This window comes from Anomaloglossus baeobatrachus, chromosome 7 (genome assembly GCF_048569485.1).
Source record: "Anomaloglossus baeobatrachus isolate aAnoBae1 chromosome 7, aAnoBae1.hap1, whole genome shotgun sequence".
NCBI classification, from domain to species: domain Eukaryota; kingdom Metazoa; phylum Chordata; class Amphibia; order Anura; family Aromobatidae; genus Anomaloglossus; species Anomaloglossus baeobatrachus.
The window spans coordinates 66007429-66027714 of record NC_134359.1 but is presented as its reverse complement, the minus strand read 5'-3'; the positions used below and the strand labels follow the sequence as shown (position 1 = coordinate 66027714).

At 49.9% G+C, this 20286-nt stretch overlaps 1 protein-coding gene across 3 annotated transcripts in view; it reads right to left on the bottom strand.

Moving 5' to 3' along the window:
• HNRNPA3 (heterogeneous nuclear ribonucleoprotein A3) overlaps positions 1–20286 on the bottom strand; it is a 59446-nt gene that overhangs the window by 18162 nt on the left and 20998 nt on the right. Inside the window, exons 6-12 of one of the 3 annotated variants that reach the window (XM_075317372.1) lie at positions 14799–14888; positions 14597–14719; positions 14441–14509; positions 12103–12255; positions 11806–11934; positions 11643–11721; positions 11106–11544 (exon numbers count right to left, since the gene is read on the bottom strand). In XM_075317372.1, the coding sequence (XP_075173487.1) occupies positions 11660–11721; positions 11806–11934; positions 12103–12255; positions 14441–14509; positions 14597–14719; positions 14799–14888 (626 nt within the window). In that variant the 3' untranslated portion in view covers positions 11106–11544; positions 11643–11659. Of the gene's footprint in view, positions 1–11105; positions 11545–11642; positions 11722–11805; positions 11935–12102; positions 12256–14440; positions 14510–14596; positions 14720–14798; positions 14889–20286 lie in introns of those variants that run through there. The other 2 variants (XR_012724727.1, XM_075317373.1) reach the window with 2 other exon arrangements.

The following is a 20286-nucleotide window of genomic DNA, read 5'->3' as shown; positions in this document are numbered from 1 at the left end:
CTGCGGTCTCACTAGGTTAATGTTATGCACTTAACTAGTCCGGTCAAAAAATCTATAAGCTTTCCACAACGTGTCGATTCAATGCTTCCAGTTTGGATTCTTGAAAGAAGTACCACCAAAAATAACAGTAAACGAGGCAGCAGAAAGGAAGCAATCAATGCAAAAGAAATTAAAAGAACAGCAACGGAGTTGTGCAACAATGTTGCGTCATTTCAACAGTTGTCAATTCTGGTAAAAAGTGATTAGGTCTCTTTAGAAAGATTTCTTTTCATATAAAAATTATAGAAGATAACCTTTAAAAAACAAACAAACCGTCAACCAGGATAGAAGACCAAACCACTGAAGTTAGAACAATTTAACTTAAAGATCATGTCAAACTTCACAATATAAACTGCATTCGTTGTTAAAAAGACTGAAACTTGATGAGGCCGGTACAACTGTTTTGAAAATCTAGGCAAGATGGTAAAACAAACATTCCATCAGATGGGGTCTGAAAGTGGGGATAAAACCTTTCAAGAATTGTATAGCCACCATGACAAGGCTTTTTAAAGTAGATACACCAGCCTCATCAGGTTGAAAATTCAATAATTAAAGCAGTTGTGTTTAAAGATCATTAGTCGTAGTTTAACCCCTTCATAACCAAACAATTTATCGATTTGCACTATTTTTCTTCACCTTCTTCCAAGAGCTAACTTTATTTTTCAGGCCCCATACCCATATGGTAACTTGTTTTTGCATAAAATTTTACTTATGAATGGTATCATTCATATTACCATGTGATTTTTAACAGGGGAAGGGCGCGTAAAAAAAAAAAAAAAAAAAAAAAAAAAAAAAAAAATCTATATGTGCGTACATTGCAGATTAGGTGCAGAAATTCTGCACCGAAAACTGCACTTTGTGGCAGAAAATGCACCAAGAAACGCATTTTTGGTGTTTGTGCCATGAGTTTTTTTTTTTTAATTATGGCTGGAAGGAATACAAAAACGCACTAATAATTTACATGTTGCATTTTTCAAAAAAAAAACAAAACAAAAAAAAACACGTCCACACAGCATTTCAGAATTCAGACTTTGCTATGATAAGGATAAATATGCAGATTTGGGCAACTGCACGATAAACTGTACCAAAAGATGCAGTGAGCACAGGCCTTAAAAAGTTTAAAGAAGGGAATTTTGTTTACTTACCGTAAATTCCTTTTCTTCTAGCTCCTATTGGGAGACCCAGACAATTGGGTGTATAGCTTCTGCCTCCGGAGGCCACACAAAGTATTACACTTTAAAAAGTGTAACCCCTCCCCTCTGCCTATACACCCTCCCGTGCATCACGGGCCCATCAGTTTTGGTGCCAAAGCAGGAAGGAGGAAACTTATAAATTGGTCTAAGGTAAATTCAATCCGAAGGATGTTCGGAGAACTGAAACCATGAACCAAAAGAACAATTCAACATGAACAACATGTGTACACAAAAGAACAGCCCGAAGGGAACAGGGGCGGGTGCTGGGTCTCCCAATAGGAGCTAGAAGAAAAGGAATTTACGGTAAGTAAACAAAATTCCCTTCTTTGTCGCTCCATTGGGAGACCCAGACAATTGGGACGTCCAAAAGCAATCCCTGGGTGGGTAAAGAATACCTCGATAAAAAGAGCCGAAAACGGCCCCCTCTTACAGGTGGGCAACCGCCGCCTGAAGGACTCTCCTACCTAGGCTGGCATCGGCATGCACCTGATAGTGTTTCGTGAAAGTGTGCAGACTCGACCAGGTAGCTGCCTGACACACCTGCTGAGCCGTAGCCTGGTGCCGCAATGCCCAGGATGCACCTACGGCTCTGGTAGAATGGGCTTTCAGCCCTGAAGGAATCGGAAGCCCAGAAGAACGGTAGGCTTCAAGAATCGGTTCCTTGATCCACCGAGCCAAGGTTGACTTGGAAGCCTGCGACCCCTTACGCTGGCCAGCGACAAGGACAAAGAGCGCATCAGAACGGCGCAGGGGCGCCGTGCGAGAAATTTAGAGCCGGAGTGCTCTTACCAGATCTAACAAGTGCAAATCCTTTTCACATTGGTGAACTGGATGAGGGCAAAAAGAAGGTAAGGAGATATCCTGATTGAGATGAAAGGGGGATACCACCTTAGGGAGAAATTCCGGGACCGGACGCAGAACCACCTTATCCTGGTGAAACACCAGGAAGGGGGCTTTGCATGACAGCGCTGCTAGCTCAGACACTCTCCGAAGTGATGTGACTGCCACTAGAAAGGCCACCTTCTGCGAAAGGCGTGATATAGAGATAACCCTGAGGACGCTAGGAGCCAGGACTCAATGGCCACACAGTCAGGTTGAGGGCCGCAGAGTTCAGATGGAAAAATGGCCCTTGAGACAGCAAGTCTGGTCGGTCTGGGAGTGCCCACGGTTGACCCACCGTGAGGTGCCACAGATCCGGGTACCACGACCTCCTGGGCAGCAGTGCCAGAGGAGGAAATACATAAGGCAGTCGAAACTGCGACCAATCCCCTGGCGACTGAGAAAGTCTGCTTCCCAGTTTTCTACGCCCGGGATGTGAACTGCGGAGATGGTGCTGGGGGGCCAGCACCTGGTAACCGGTGTGGCTTACCGACCGCCCAAAGCGGTTGTGTGTCCACCAGATTCCCTGCCTGGGCCTCCCAGAGCTGTAGAGCTCGTTCTGAAATCCTCCACCGGCAGAAGTGATTGTAACAATGGCTGCCAGAGTTCTCAGGGGAGGAGGGAGCCGTGGGCGTGACTAATAAAGTGCGGGAATCTGGTGCCCCACAGTGCTCAGTGAGGGGGGAGGAGAACACCCAAGTATGCTCCAGCCCTCACTGCCGACGTCCAGTCGGCCGTCCCGCCCTTACCCCTGACTGGCAGGCCCGGGGGCGGGAGTTATGGTACTAGGCCGCAGAAGCCGGGGACTAAATTTAATAACGCGGCCGGCGAACAGGCGCGGTCGGCGCGGTAGTCCCGGTCGTCACAGCAAAACAGCAGCCGCTGCAGCGTCTGTAACACAGGCGCTCCATGCGCCGTCCCCAAGGGGACACAGAGTACCTTTTAGATGCAGGGCCTGTCCCTGATACCCAGTCTCCTGTCCGTCAGATTCCCCCAGGGGCTGCGGAGGGAGCCCGGTCCCAGTGAAAGGTGACCGGTTAGGATCCCACTTCTCCCAGAGCCTCTAAGGGATGGGGAAGGAAAACGGCATGTGGCTCCAGCCTTTGTACCCGCAATGGGTACCTCAACCTTGACAGCACCGCCGACTTAGTGGGGTGAGAAGGGAGCATGCCGGGGGCCCCGTGGGGGGCCCTCTTTTCTTCCATCCGATACAATCAGCAGCTGCTGCTGACTAAAATGTGGAGCTTGCGTGAATGTGTGCCTCCTTCAACACAAAGCATAAAACCGATGGGCCCGTGATGCACGGGAGGGTGTATAGGCAGAGGGGAGGGGTTACACTTTTTAAAGTGTAATACTTTGTGTGGCCTCCGGAGGCAGAAGCTATACACTTAATTGTCTGGGTCTCCCAATGGAGCGACAAAGAAGAAGGGAATTTTGTTTACTTACCGTAAATTCCTTTTCTTCTAGCTCCAATTGGGAGACCCAGACAATTGGGTGTATAGCTACTGCCTCCGGAGGCCACACAAAGCATTACACTTAAAAGTGTAAGGCCCCTCCACTTCTGCCTATACACCCCCCGTGGGATCACGGTTCCTCAGTTTTAGTGCCAAAGCAAGAAGGAGGAAAGCCAATAACTGGTTTAAGAACAAATTCAATCCGAAGGAACATCGGAGAACCGAAACCATTCAACATGAACAACATGTGTACCCGAAAAAACAAAAATCCCTAAGCAAACAGGGCGGGTGCTGGGTCTCCCAATTGGAGCTAGAAGAAAAGGAATTTACGGTAAGTAAACAAAATTCCCTTCTTTGGCGCTCCATTGGGAGACCCAGACAATTGGGACGTCCAAAAGCAGTCCCTGGGTGGGTATAATAACCCCTCGTGATAGGACCGTAACAACAGCCCTACCCTACAGGTGGACAGTCGCCGCCTGAAGGACTTGTCTACCTAGGCTGGCGTCCGCCGAAGCGTAGGTATGCACTTGATAGTGTTTGGTAAAAGTGTGCAGACTCGACCATGTAGCCGCCTGGCACACCTGCTGAGCCGTAGCCTGGTGTCGTAATGCCCAGGACGCACCCACGGCTCTGGTAGAATGGGCCTTCAGCCCTGAGGGAACCGGAAGCCCAGCAGAACGGTAGGCTTCAAGAATTGGTTCCTTGATCCACCGAGCCAGGGTGGATTTGGAAGCTTGCGACCCTTTGCGCTGACCAGCGACAAGGACAAAGAGTGCATCCGAGCGGCGCAGGGGCGCCGTGCGGGAAATGTAGATCCTGAGCGCTCTCACGAGATCCAACAAATGCAAATCCTTTTCACATTGATGAACTGGATGAGGGCACAAGGAAGGCAAGGAGATATCCTGATTAAGATGAAACGGGGATACCACCTTAGGGAGAAAATCCGGAATAGGGCGCAAAACCACCTTGTCCTGGTGAATCACCAGGAAGGGAGATTTGCATGACAGCGCTGCTAGCTCGGACACTCGAAGAGACGTGACCGCTACTAGAAAGGCCACTTTCTGTGAAAGGCGAGAAAGGGAAACATCCCTCATAGGCTCGAAAGGCGGCTTCTGGAGAGCAATTAGAACCCTGTTCAGATCCCAGGGCTCTAACGGCCGCTTGTAAGGAGGGACGATATGACAGACCCCTTGCAGGAACGTGCGTACCTGAGGAAGTCGTGCTAGGCGCTTCTGAAAAAATACCGATAGCGCTGAGACTTGCCCCTTGATGGAGCTGAGCGACAAACCTTTTTCCAACCCGGATTGCAGGAAGGAAAGAAAAGTAGGCAATCTAAATGGCCAGGGAGAGACTCCCTGAGCAGAGCACCAAGACAAGAATATTTTCCACGTCCTGTGGTATATCTTGGCGGAGGTAGGTTTTCTGGCCTGTCTCATGGTGGCAATGACCTCTTGAGACAATCCTGAACCCGCTAGGATCCAGGACTCAATGGCCACACAGTCAGGTTCAGGGCCGCAGAATTCTGATGGAAAAACGGCCCTTGAGACAGCAAGTCTGGTCGGTCTGGTAGTGCCCACGGTTGGCCTACCGCGAGGTGCCACAGATCCGGGTACCACGACCTCCTCGGCCAGTCTGGAGCGACGAGGATGGCGCGGCGGCAGTCGGACCTGATCTTGCGCAGCACTCTGGGCAACAGAGCCAGAGGTGGAAACACATAAGGAAGCTGGAACTGCGACCAATCTTGAACTAAGGCGTCTGCCGCCAGAGCTCGGTGATCGTGAGACCGTGCCATGAAAACTGGGACCTTGTTGTTGTGCCGAGACGCCATTAGGTCGACGTCCGGCATCCCCCAGCGGCGACAGATCTCCTGAAACACGTCCGGGTGAAGAGACCATTCCCCTGCGTCCATACCCTGGCGACTGAGGAAGTCTGCTTCCCAGTTGTCCACGCCTGGGATGTGAACTGCGGATATGGTGGAAGCCGTGTCTTCCACCCACGTCAGAATCCGCTGGACTTCCTGGAAGGCTTGCCGACTGCGAGTTCCTCCTTGGTGGTTGATATATGCCACCGCTGTGGAGTTGTCCGACTGAATACGGATCTGCTTGCCTTCCAGCCACTGCTGGAAGGCTTGAAGGGCAAGATACACTGCTCTGATCTCCAGAACGTTGATCTGAAGAGTGGACTCTTGCTGAGTCCACGTACCTTGAGCCCTGTGGTGGAGAAAGGGTGGGGAGCAGTCTGACAGACTCGCATCTGTCGTCACTACCGCCCAAGATGGGGGTAGGAAGGATTTCCCTTTCGACAATGAGGTGGGAAGCAGCCACCATCGAAGAGAATCCTTGGCCGCCTGAGAGAGAGAGACGTTGCTGTCGAGGGACTTCGACCTCCCGTCCCATTGGCGGAGAATGTCCCATTGTAGTGGACGCAGATGAAACTGCGCGAAAGGGACTGCCTCTATTGCTGCCACCATCTTCCCTAGGAAGTGCATGAGGCGTCTCAAGGGGTGCGACTGGCCCTGAAGGAGAGATTGCACCCCTGTCTGTAGTGAACGCTGTTTGTCCAGCGGAAGCTTCACTATCGCTGAGAGAGTATGAAACTCCATGCCAAGATATGTTATCGACTGGGTTGGGATTAGATTTGACTTGGAAAAGTTGATGATCCACCCGAAACCCTGGAGGGTCTCCAGCGCCACGTTCAGGCTGTGTTGGCATGCCTCTTGAGAAGGCGCCTTGACCAGCAGATCGTCTAAGTAAGGGATCACGGAGTGTCCCTGAGAGTGTAGGACTGCAACTACAGCTGCCATGACTTTGGTGAAGACCCGTGGGGCTGTCGCCAGACCAAAGGGCAGGGCTACGAACTGAAGGTGTTCGTCTCCTATAACGAAGCGTAGAAAACGCTGATGTTCTGGTGCAATCGGTACGTGGAGATAAGCATCCTTGATGTCTATTGATGCTAGGAAATCTCCTTGAGACATTGCGGCGATGACGGATCGGAGGGATTCCATCCGGAACCGTCTGGTTCTCACGTGGTTGTTGAGAAGTTTTAGGTCCAGAACGGGACGGAAGGATCCGTCCTTTTTTGGTACCACAAACAAATTGGAGTGAAAACCGTGACCTTGCTCTTGAAGAGGAACAGGGATCACCACTCCTTCCGCCTTTAGAGAGCACACCGCCTGCAGGAGAGCATCGGCTCGGTCGGGAGGCGGAGACGTTCTGAAGAATCGAGCTGGAGGACGAGAACTGAACTCTATCCTGTACCCGTGAGACAGAATGTCTCGCACCCAACGGTCTTGGACCTGTGGCAGCCAAATGTCGCCAAAGCGGGAGAGCCTGCCACCGACCGAGGATGCGGAGGGAGGAGGCCGGAAGTCATGAGGAAGCCGCCTTGGTAGCGGGTCTTCCGGCTGTCTTTTTTGGGCGTGACAGCCCGCCAAGAATCTGAACTCCTCTGATCCTTTTGAGTCCTTTTGGACGAGGAGAATTGGGACCTGCCCGAGCCTCGAAAGGACCGAAAGCCCGACTGTCCCCTCCTCTGTTGGGGTTTGTTTTGTCTGGGCTGAGGTAAGGATGAATCCTTACCCTTGGACTGTTTAATGATTTCATCCAAGCGCTCACCAAACAGCCGGTCACCAGAAAATGGCAAACTGGTTAAACATTTCTTGGAAGCAGAATCTGCTTTCCATTCCCTTAACCACAAGGCTCTGCGTAAAACCACGGAGTTGGCAGATGCCACTGCCGTACGGCTCGTAGAGTCCAGGACAGCATTAATCGCGTAAGACGCAAATGCAGACATTTGAGAGGTTAAGGATGCCACCTGCGGAACAGATGTACGTGTGACCGTGTTAATCTGTGCAAGACCAGCTGAAATAGCTTGGAGTGCCCATACGGCTGCGAATGCAGGAGCAAACGACGCGCCGATAGCTTCATAGATGGATTTCAACCAGAGCTCCATCTGTCTGTCAGTGGCATCTTTAAGTGCAGCCCCATCCTCCACTGCAACTATGGATCTAGCCGCAAGTCTGGAGATAGGGGGATCCACCTTGGGACACTGGGTCCAGCTCTTGACCACGTCAGGAGGAAAGGGATAACGTGTATCCTTAAGCCGTTTGGAGAAACGCTTATCTGGATAAGCGTGGTGTTTCTGGACTGACTCTCTAAAGTCAGAATGGTCCAGAAAAGTACTTAATTTATGCTTGGGATACCTGAAATGGAATTTCTCCTGCTGTGAAGCTGACTCCTCCACTTGAGGAGCTGGGGGAGAAATATCCAACATTTTATTGATGGACGCGATAAGATCATTCACTATGGCGTCACCATCAGGTGTATCCAGATTGAGAGCGGTCTCAGGATCAGAATCCTGATCAGCTACCTCCGCCTCATCATACAGAGAGTCCTGCTGAGACCCTGACCAGTGAGATGAAGTAGAGGGCCGCTCATAGCGAGCTCGCTTAGGCTGTCTAGGACTGTCGTCCGTGTCAGAGCCATCACCCTGGGATGCATGGGACACCCCCGGAGCTGTTCCAACCGAGGGGGGCCAGGGAGCAATGAATCAACAGTGCCCATGGTCTGAGTTACTGGTCTAGACTGCAAAGTCTCTAGAATCTGAGACATAGTCACAGATAATCTATCCGCAAAAATTGCAAACTCTGTCCCCGTCACCTGGACAGTATTCACAGGTGAATCTCTCTGGGACACCTCCAGCAGAGGCCCCGGCCGAGCAGGGGGCACAGGGACCGAACACTGCACACAATGGGGGTCAGTGGAACCTGCCGGTAGAACAGCCTCACAAGCGGTGCAAGCAGCATAAAAAGCCTGTGCCTTGGCACCCCTGTTTTTTGCGGACGACATGCTGTATTCTCCACAGAGCAATCCAGGAGGGTATATAGCCAAGAATCACCAGCGACCGTTTAGTGCAATGTATAGCATGCAAGCATAAAAATACAATTGAAAACTTCGTCACTAGTGGGGTCAGCACCGGAGGTGCCGCTTACCGCCCGCTAAAAGCGGGTTGTAGTCGCCAGAATCCCGTGCCTGGGTCTCCCAGAACTTGTCTCCCCTTTCCAGCTCAGCCTGCACATCAGGAATGGCTGCCGGCGTTCTGTGAAGAGGGGCGGACCGTGGGCGTGCCTCAGACAAAGTGCGGGAAACTGGCTTCCCACTGTGCTCAATGTGAGGGCTGGAGTATGTAAAGCAGATTCCAGCCCTCAGCGCTGACGTTCTGCATAGCGTCCCGCCCTTCCCCTGACTGGCAGGCCTGGGGGCGGGAACGAAACGGAACTAGGCCGCAAAAGCCGGGGACTCTAGTAAAAAGCGCGGCCGACAAATATGCACTGCCAGCGCGGAAGTCCCCGGCGCACCACAAGTCCCAGCCGCGTCGCAGTAAAAACTGCCAGCAGGGGCCGGCGCGGCAGTTCCCCACACACAAACTCCCTTAGCAAGCTGTGGAAGTGTGGCACAAGCGCAGCAGCGCTATTGTCCCCGGCGCACTAACACACCCAGCAATGCTGCAGTGTGTGCGCAGTCTATGCGGGGACACAGAGTACCTTGGTGTAGCAGGGCCCTGTCCCTGACGATACTCCGCTCCATATCCAGCAGATTCCCCAGGGGCTGTGGACGGAGCACGGTCTCTGTGCCTGGAGACCGGTAAATCCCACTTCACCCAGAGCCCAAAGGGGGATGGGGAAGGATGCAGCATGTGGGCTCCAGCCTCTGTACCCGCAATGGGTACCTCAACCTTAACAAACACCGCCGACACAAAGTGGGGTGAGAAGGGAGCATGCTGGGGGCCCAAGTAAGGGCCCTCTTTTCTTCCATCCGACATAGTCAGCAGCTGCTGCTGACTAAACAGTGGAGCTATGCGTGGATGTCTGACCTCCGCAAAGCTTGAAAACTGAGGAACCGTGATCCCACGGGGGGGTGTATAGGCAGAAGGGGAGGGGCCTTACACTTTTAAGTGTAATGCTTTGTGTGGCCTCCGGAGGCAGTAGCTATACACCCAATTGTCTGGGTCTCCCAATGGAGCGCCAAAGAAAAATAAAATTTGACTTGTGTTGTCATTTTCCAAGGCTTAACACTACATTTTTGGGATATGGTGTGGTGAGGACTTACACTTTTGCACTCAAGAGTTGACTTTTACTGATACTATTTTGGGGTAGCTAGGTTTTGATCACATTGCATTGCAATGTTGCAGCAGCCACAAAAAAAGAAAAAAAGAAATAGATAGTTCCAGCCCCCCCTCCCTTGCCATACTAGTGATTGAATTTTGATAGCCAAGACTTCAGGAATAAAATACACCCTTTCACTGCATGAATTGGTTTACTGAGGCAAAAAGGGGAGTTGGGATGTGAGCTTGCATTCTTTATTCCCCTTTCCCCCGTATTTAATAGTCCCTTTAGGGGACTTGAAGCTGCAATCGTCTGATAACTTACGCTGTATATAGCCCTGTATGGGCGGCACGGTGGCTCAGTGGTTAGCGCTGCAGCCTTGCAGCGGGTCCTGGGTTCAAATCCCACCAATGGCACTATCTGCAAGGAGTTTGTATGTTCTCCCCGTGTTTGTGTGGGTTTCCTCCCACACTCCAAAGACATACAGATAGGGACTCTAGATTGTGAGCCCCAATGGGGACAGTGTTTCCAATGTATGTAAAGCGCTGTGGAGTTAATAGCGCTATATAAATGAATTATAGCAAAAAAATCATGATCCTTGAAGACAGGAAAGATACGGCTCGCTCGCATCAAGAGCAGGGCACTTCACATTCTTCAAAGGTTGTGAAGGGATTAAAGAATTAGATTTTCCCATTACTCTGATTGTGTACTCATTGAATAACATTGTGTCCATCTAATTTAAGGAGGACACCAAATCAGATCCATGTTACTAATCAATGACATGCCTCAATATTAGTTATTTGTGGTGGCACAAACTTACAAGAACCACATGGCAGCTCATCTACATGGAAAAAGGCTGTGCTAAATAATTGAGGCAAGCTTACAGATACAAGCTGGTTTTATTAGAAAACATACATGGGAGAAGTTTTGAGCTGGTATTTGGTTTGACATACAAATAAGCTTACTTATACAATTAAAGTACCTGTATATAACTGCAAAATTTATACAGCCTTGGCAAGTATAGTTTAAATTAAAAAAAAAAGTTGAACAAACAAAAGTTCGCAAAAAAAGGCAAATACTGAGCCCAGTTCACATTATATATTTGTCAGCAACTGTAGTGTCACTTTAGGTACACTGTCAAAATAACTACAGCTGGTAATGGAGCATAAGGTTACCTACAAAAGACTGATTTATAAAAAAAAAAAAAAAAAAGTGAGGCTACAAGTCAGTGCCAAGAGGACAAGTGGTATTTGTTATGTTAAAAGCACAGAAAAAGTAAACTACGTAAAACGCTGAAATGTAAAAAAAAAAATAAAAACCTGTTTCAACACTTCACATACCACTACCTGTAGAGCATGGATTCTAGTGTTAGGCTTGCAACACTGAAGATTTTCAGGTACAAAGCCCTGCTTTAATAATCTGACATTAACTCATGAATAAAAAAGAAAGCATGTTTATTTGGGTCGAGCAATACCTTTTGCCCTGTTAGGCGAGGAAACACTGAACTACATGATATTTTAAGGTTAAAATCTTCTCAATTCTTTATTCCTGCTATAACTAGCACAATTTACAGGGCAGTATACCTGATGTAATGGGGGTAACGGGAGACAAACTACAACAGATAAAAAGACCTCAGGAATGTACATCTAATCAACACTACATTGCATTAATCATCAGCTGCACTGCTTACAAACTGAGGCTATTACAGTCCTGAACAAGAAATGCCTCCTGTATAAGCTGCGGTAACTTTTCTGACTATGGATCATCGCTGCTCCTGTAGTAGATTTTATAGTTCCTCTAATGCACATGGACGACTGTCTCAAAGTAACCTGCAGCTTTCCTGACAACTCCTCGCTCTCTTGCTAAGAACTGTAGCCTGTTGAATGATATAGGACAAGAAGATTATTATTCAAATGCTTCTTCAGCCAGAGCGATTCATTATCACAAGACAATACAACCATTTTTTTAAGTTACCTTTTCTTGTTGTAGACTCAAAACCTCCGGCTTCCGTAGCTTCCACCGCCACTTCCACCACCACCAGATCCATAGCCACCTACAGGGATCAAAAGTTTACTCACATGCAAAAACAAAACCACTGAACAGCATATGGGGGTTACAAAAGGTTCAGGCTACGCACCGCCATAGGGGCCACTGCCACTTCCTCCAGAGCTTCTTCCACTGAAGCTGCCACCGCCTCCTCCCCCCTTCATGGGACCATAGCTTGACTGTTGTTGGCCCCCATAGTTGCCAAAGTCATTGTAGTTTCCTAGAATAAATGTAAAATCACAACACAAGGTTATTTTTTTTCTAGAAAATCTAGGATTTTGCAAGTTGACTATACAAAATGGCTAGTTATGGATAAAGAATATATCTCATGTTGATTTGTGCTTTAGTAGGCCACGCTAAAAATCTTATATACACAGACACTACTTACCACCGCCACCACCACCAAAGTTTCCGCCTTCATTGTAGCCATCATATCCACCACCACTGCCACCGCCATATCCACCGCCTTGGTTTCCATAACCTGGGCTACCACCATATCCTCTGTTGCCATAACCTGGGCCACCGCCATAATTGCCACCACCTGGTTTACAAAGGCAAAACAACATTAGTTGTGTTTCATTTTCCCCAACTGCAAAAAGGCCAGAATGTAAAGTCATCATCATCTATAAAGGTGTGAAACCAATAGTAAACAATGTGGAATTTTGTACACCAGATATCACCCCCAGCGTAGGAGTAAAGGTCCAGTCCCACTAAACAACTTACCAGCGATCCCAACAACGATAGGGATCGCTGGTAAGTTGCTAGGAGGTTGCTGGTGAGATGTCACACTGCGACGCTCCAGCGATCCCACCAGCAACCTGACCTGGCAGGGATCGCTGGAGCGTCGCTACACGAGTTGCTGGTGAGCTCACCAGCAACCAGCCCCCAGCGCCGCGTGGAAGATGCTGCGCTTGGTAACTAAGGTAAATATCGGGTAACCAACCCGATATTTACCTTGGCTACCAGCGCACACAGCTACACGTGCAGAGAGCAGGGAGCAGCACACTGAGCGCTGGCTCCCTGCTCTCCTAGCTACAGCACACATCGGGTTAATTACCCGATGTGTGCTGCAGCTACATGTGCACAGAGCAGGGAGCAGCGCACAATGCTTAGCGCTGGCTCCCTGCTCTCCTAGCTACAGCACACATCGGGTTAATTAACCCGATGTGTCCTGCAGCTACATGTGCACAGAGCAGGAGCCGGCACTGACAGTGAGAGCGGCGGAGGCTGGTAACAAAGGTAAATATCGGGTAACCAAGGACAGGGCTTCTTGGTTACCCGATGTTTACTGTGGTTACCAGTGTCCGCAGAAGCCGGCTCCTGCTGCCTGCACATTTAGTTGTTGCTGTCTCGCTGTCACACACAGCGATCTGTGCTTCACAGCGGGACAGCAACAACTAAAAAATGGCCCAGGACATTCAGCAACAACCAACGACCTCACAGCAGGGGCCAGGTTGTTGCTGGATGTCACACACAGCGACATCACTAGCAACATCGCTGCTACGTCACAAAAGTTGTTCGTTAGCAGCGATGTTGCCTAGTGTCACGGGGCCTTAAGGCTTTAAAATGAGAGCCCTTTGCCCAAGGTCTTCTACTCTCCTCATATTGATGTCACACCAGTCCCAAGGCGCCATCCTGTGACCATAACTTCTGACTCGCCAGAAGTTACATCACAAGCTCTTAAGTCTAGTTCTGGCTCTCAGAGATGCATTATCAGGTTGTGGCCTCCAGCACGCTTTAAACACTGGAGCTGCCGGCAGGTCACAAATCACAGAAAACCAACCGGAGAGATGCTGGAGGACTACAGTTGAGTACAAGAAACGGACCAGGTAACGATATTGGAGAAAAGCAGCAAGAACGAGAAATCTGAATCCTCTGGAGTGAAAGCTACAGGAGAAGCTTCACATCCACCATTTGCCTCACACGTCTCAGGTATTCTGACTTTCTGCTGGGATTTCTCACTGAGGAGATATCTGCTCCCCATGGTGAATTCTGTGTTTTTCCAGGGAATTATAAAGGATTAGGTTGCAACAATCAGCAATTGATTTACATCCTGACACTGCCTCCGATGGGTGCCTGTATAGTATGTAGTAATACTTATTAACCCGTCACAAGCAACAGATACCCCTTTTGTTGCAGACAGCCTCCGCGCTACATAATGCAGGAATATCTTCTAAGGCTCTGTTCACACTAGAAAAAGGATTTTTCTCAAGAAATGTCTTTAGTCCTAAAGATTAGCGCACTGTCAAAAACTGCACAAAACACCGAAAACCGCATGCGTTTTTACCGTGTTTTTTTTTTTTTACCATTATCTATGGCAAAAAAAAGCAGGTGCCTGCAGAAAAGTAGTGACATGCACATTTTTGCTCAAGAAATTTTGCAGAAAATGTTGAAAAAAAACACCACAATATAAAAAAAAACCGCAGTGTGCACAAAGCTATCCCCCCCCCCCAGATGTTACAACCATTTTCTCAAGAAATTTCTGCAACAAAACTGCAAAAAAAAAAAAAAAAAAAAATCCCGACTGAGCACATAACACCCCCTCAGTATCTACCAAAAGAGTTCATCCACATTTTGTGCTAAAACTGAAATCTAAAAATCAATCCTCGAAGAAAGTCAGTTTTGACCTTGAGGAATTTAATTGTTTGCTCTTATAGCCCACATATGCTGGCACCCAAGCTCCCATATTATGCATTGCATGTACAAGTGGAAGGTCATACACATACCATCACCACCAAATCCATTGTATCCATCTCCACCACCACCATAACCACCTCTGCCACCACCATAGCCACCTGCAAAGAAAAGATAGATGTAAATAAGACATATAAAGATTAGGTCTGTTCATTTTGGAGACTAGACACTTGGGAGAACCAACTTACCTCTGTTTCCAAAACCACCACCTCCACCACCACCACCACCACCGCCTCTTCCAAAGTTTCCACCTCCGCTTCCTCCATAGTTTCCACCTCTGCCCATGAAATTGCTTCCTCCTCCTCCACGGCCTAATTCGAAAATAAAAATTGTGTCAAATGGCTTTTTGCACAAATGCTCATAAAAGCAAGTGAATATAGCCTAACAAACCTCTCTGTGAGCTGGCGGTCTGCATCTCCTGCTTTGAAAGGGCTTTCTTCACCTCACAGTTGTGGTCATTGATTGTGTGGTATTTCTGGACTAAAATGCACAAGAGTATCATCAATACTTTATTACCCAATGAAAGTGTAAAATCAGATCTACAGTCAATTAGTCTAACATCTGGCTAGAATTGTGCATGTCATACGTAGAAATAGTTTTCTCCACAAAGAAGGGAATTTTGTTTACTTACCGTAAATTCCTTTTCTTCTAGCTCCTATTGGGAGACCCAGACAATTGGGGTGTATAGCTTCTGCCTCCGGAGGCCACACAAAGTATTACACTTTAAAAAGTGTAACCCCTCCCCTCTGCCTATACACCCTCCCGTGCATCACGGGCTCCTCAGTTTTGGTGCCAAAGCAGGAAGGAGGAAACTTATAAATTGGTCTAAGGTAAATTCAATCCGAAGGATGTTCGGAGAACTGAAACCATGAACCAAAAGAACAATTCAACATGAACAACATGTGTACACAAAAGAACAACAGCCCGAAGGGAACAGGGGCGGGTGCTGGGTCTCCCAATAGGAGCTAGAAGAAAAGGAATTTACGGTAAGTAAACAAAATTCCCTTCTTTGTCGCTCCATTGGGAGACCCAGACAATTGGGACGTCCAAAAGCAGTCCCTGGGTGGGTAAAGAATACCTCGATAAAAAGAGCCGAAAAACGGCCCCCTCTTACAGGTGGGCGACCGCCGCCTGAAGGACTCTCCTACCTAGGCTGGCGTCTGCCGAAGCATAGGTATGCACTTGATAGTGTTTCGTGAAAGTGTGCAGACTCGACCAGGTAGCCGCCTGACACACCTGCTGAGCCGTAGCCTGGTGCCGCAATGCCCAGGATGCACCCACGGCTCTGGTAGAATGGGCCTTCAGCCCTGAAGGAATCGGAAGCCCAGAAGAACGGTAGGCTTCAAGAATCGGTTCCTTGATCCACCGAGCCAAGGTTGACTTGGAAGCCTGCGAACCCTTCCACTGGCCAGCGACAAGGACAAAGAGCGCATCCGAACGGCGCAGGGGCGCCGTGCGAGAAATGTAGAACCGGAGTGCTCTCACCAGATCTAACAAGTGCAAATCCTTTTCACATTGGTGAACTGGATGAGGGCAAAAGGAAGGTAAGGAGATATCCTGATTGAGATGAAAAGGGGATACCACCTTAGGGAGAAATTCCGGGACCGGACGCAGAACCACCTTATCCTGGTGAAACACCAGGAAGGGGGCTTTGCATGACAGCGCTGCTAGCTCAGACACTCTCCGAAGTGTTGTGACTGCCACTAGGAAGGCCACCTTCTGCGAAAGGCGTGATAGAGAGACATCCCGCATCGGCTCGAAAGGTGGTTTCTGAAGAGCCGTTAGCACCCTGTTAAGATCCCAGGGTTCCAGCGGACGCTTGTAAGGTGGGACTATGTGGCAAACTCCCTGCAGGAACGTGCGGACCTGCGGAAGCCTGGCTAGACGCTTTTGAAAAAACACGGAAAGCGCCGATACTTGTCCCTTGAGAGAGCAGAGAGACAAACCCTTGTCCATTCCGGATTGAAGGAAAGAAAGAAAAGTGGGTAAGGCAAACGGCCAGGGGGTAAAACCCCGATCAGAGCACCAGGATAAGAAGATCCTCCAAGCCCTGTGATAGATCTTGGCGGACGTTGGTTTCCTGGCTTGTCTCATAGTGGCAATGACATCTTGAGATAACCCTGAGGACGCTAGGAGCCAGGACTCAATGGCCACACAGTCAGGTTGAGGGCCGCAGAATTCAGATGGAAAAAATGGCCCTTGAGACAGCAAGTCTGGTCGGTCTGGGAGTGCCCACGGTTGACCCACCGTGAGGTGCCACAGATCCGGGTACCACAACCTCCTCGGCCAGTCTGGAGCGACGAGGATGGCGTGGCGGCAGTCGGACCTGATCTTGCGCAACACTCTGGGCAGCAGTGCCAGAGGAGGAAATACATAAGGCAGTCGAAACTGCGACCAATCCTGAACTAATGTGTCCGCCGCCAGAGCTCTGTGATCTTGAGACCGTGCCATGAATGCCGGGACTTTGTTGTTGTGCCGAGACGCCATGAGGTCGACGTCCGGCGTTCCCCAGCGGCAACAGATCTCTTGAAACACGTCCGGGTGAAGAGACCATTCCCCTGCGTCCATGCCCTGGCGACTGAGAAAGTCTGCTTCCCAGTTTTCTACGCCCGGGATGTGAACTGCGGAGATGGTGGAGGCTGTGGCTTCCGCCCACAGCAGAATTCGCCGAACTTCTTGGAAGGCCTGACGACTGCGTGTGCCGCCCTGGTGGTTGATGTACGCGACCGCCGTGGCGTTGTCCGACTGTATGCGGATCTGTCTGCCCTCCAGCCACCGATGGAACGCCTTTAGGGCTAGATACACTGCCCTTATCTCCAGAACATTGATCTGAAGGGAGGACTCTGTCGGAGTCCAGGTTCCCTGAGCCCTGTGGTGGAGGAAGAAGGCTCCCCACCCTGACAGACTCGCGTCCGTCGTGACCACAGCCCAGGATGGGGGCAGGAATGATTTTCCCTTCGACAAGGAAGTGGGAAGAAGCCACCACTGAAGAGAGGTTTTGGCTGCCAGTGAAAGACGTTCCTGTCTAGGGACGTCGACCTCCTGTCCCATTTGCGGAGAATGTCCCATTGAAGTGGACGCAGATGAAACTGCGCAAAGGGAACTGCCTCCATTGCTGCCACCATCTTCCCTAGGAAGTGCATGAGGCGCCTCAAGGGGGTGTGACTGGGTCCGAAGGAGAGAGTGCACCCCTGTCTGTAGCGAACGCCGTTTGTCCAGCGGAAGCTTCACTATCGCTGAGAGAGTATGAAACTCCATCCCGAGTTAAGTCAGTGATTGGGTCGGTGTCAATTTTGACTTTGGGAAATTGATGATCCACCCGAACCTCTGGAGAGTCTCCAGAGCAATGGTCAGGCTGTGTTGACATGCCACCCGGGAGGGTGCCTTGACTAGGAGATCGTCTAAGTAAGGGATCACCGAGTGGCCCTGAGTGTAGGACCGCCACCACGGATGCCATGATCTTGGTGAAGACCCGTGGGGCTGTCGCCAGGCCGAAAGGCAGTGCCACAAACTGAAAAAGTGCATCGGCTCGCTCGGGGGGGCGGAGATGTTCTGAAGAAACGAGTCGGAGGACGAGAGCTGAGCTCTATCCTGTAACCGTGCGACAGAATGTCTCTCACCCATCGGTCTTGGACATGTGGCCACCAGGCGTCGCAAAAGCGGGAGAGCCTGCCACCGACCGAGGATGCGGTTTGGGGAGGCCGAAAGTCATGAGGAGGCCGCCTTGGAGGCGGTTCCTCCGGCGGTCTTTGGAGGACGTGACTTAGACCGTGTTGTAGCTGTTCTGTTTTGTCACAAGTCAGCTTATGGGATCACCAGCGAGGTACTCTTGAGTTAGGCCTCTTCAGACCTAATCAAGATCGAGCGCTCGGAGAGAAAAGACCAGCATCCATGTGAGCATGATCAATTTCTTCTGTTTATTTAAGGAAAGTACAGTTTATTTATACCATTTACAGATCAATGTGATATTGCAAAAGAAAGAGAAAAAAAACTTCTACTTTACCAGTTGTTCATATGACCTTTAAGTTTTAGCAAAACAAAAATGTAGAGTCATGCATATGAGATAAGGAGAAGATTAGAAGAACATTTAGAGACCATAATAATCCTTGAGCCGGTCTCTTATTCCGTAGGCTCCATGACTATGAACTACCATCAGATATACTTACCAATAACAATAAATCTTTAATGAAGAAATAGAGAAACTATTAACCCTTCTATATCAACCGCCATGCAGAAGAGTTCCTCTGGCCCTTCTCTGACCTGTTGGACGTGGAGGATTGGGACCTGGCTGAGGGCCGAAAGGACCAAAACCTCGATTGAATTTTTCATTGCTGAGGTTTGTTTGGTTTGGACTGGGGTAAGGACGAGTCCTTACCCTTGGATTGTTTAATAATTTCATCCAATTGCTCGCCAAACGGTCGCCGGAAAATGGCAAACCGGTTAAGAACTTCTTGGAAGCAGAGTCTGCCTTCCATGCGCGTAGCCACATGGCCCTGCGGACTGCCACCGAATTGGCGGACGCTACCGCTGTACGGCTCGCTGAGTCCAGGATGGCGTTCATGGCGTAGGACGAAAAGGCCGACGCCTGAGAAGTCAGACACAACTTGCGGAGCAGAGGTACGTGTGACTGCATTAATCTCAGACAGACAAGCTGAGATAGCTTGGAGTGCCCACACGGCTGCAAAGGCCGGAGCAAACGACGCGCCTATGGCTTCATAGATGGATTTCATCAGGAGCTCTATTTGCCTGTCAGTGGCATCCTTGAGCGATGAACCATCTGCCACTGTTACTACGGATCTAGCCGCCAGTCTAGAGACTGGAGGATCCACCTTGGGACACTGAGCCCAACCCTTAACTACGTCAGGGGGGAAGGGGTAACGTGTGTCATTAAGGCGCTTAGTAAAGCGCTTGTCCGGAAATGCTCTGTGCTTCTGGACAGCATCTCTGACGTTAGAGTGATCGAAAAACGCACTCCGTGTACGTTTGGGAAACCTAAACTGGTGTTTCTCCTGCTGTGAAGCCGACTCCTCTATAGGTGGAGTTGGGGGAGAAAGATCTAGCACCTGGTTGATGGACGCTATAAGGTCATTTACTATGGCGTCCCCTTCAGGTGTATCAAGATTGAGAGCAACGTCAGGGTCAGAGCCCTGAGCTGCGACCTCCGCCTCATCCTCCAGAGAGTCCTCATGCTGCGACCCCTAACAGCGTGATGAAGCCGGGGAAGGTTCCCAGCGAGCCCGCTTAGCCGGTCTGGGACTGCGGTCCGTGTCGGAGTCCTCCCCGTGGGACCTAGGTGTCACCCCAGGAGCACTCTGCTGCACCGACCGAGAGGGGCCTGGGGGCGATGAACTCACAGTGCCCGGGGCCTGTGTGACCGATCTGGACTGCAAGGCTTCTAGTATCTTAGCAGACCATCTGTCCATAGACTGAGCCATGGATTGTGAAAGCGACTCAGTTTCTCAGCCAAAACTGCAAACTCTGTCCCTGACACCTGGACAGTGGAAGCCGGCGGTTCTACCTGAGCCGAGGGTCCCACCAGTGCCCGAGGCTCCGGCTGAGTGAGTGCCACAGGGGCCGAGCATTGCACACAGTGAGGGTAGGTGGAACCTGCAGGTAACATAGCCGCACAAGAGGTACAGGTTGCAAAATAAGCCTGCGGACGACATGCTGTAGTCTCCTCTGAGAGTGATCACTGAGGGTATACAGCCAAAAGCAAAACAATGCGGCCGAACAGAGAAAATGTATACAAATATATATATACACACACACACACACACTTCGGCACCCAAGGGGGGCCAGCACCGGGTAACCGGTGTGGCTTACCGACTGCCCAAAGCGGTTGTGTGTCCACCAGATTCCCTGCCTGGGCCTCCCAGAG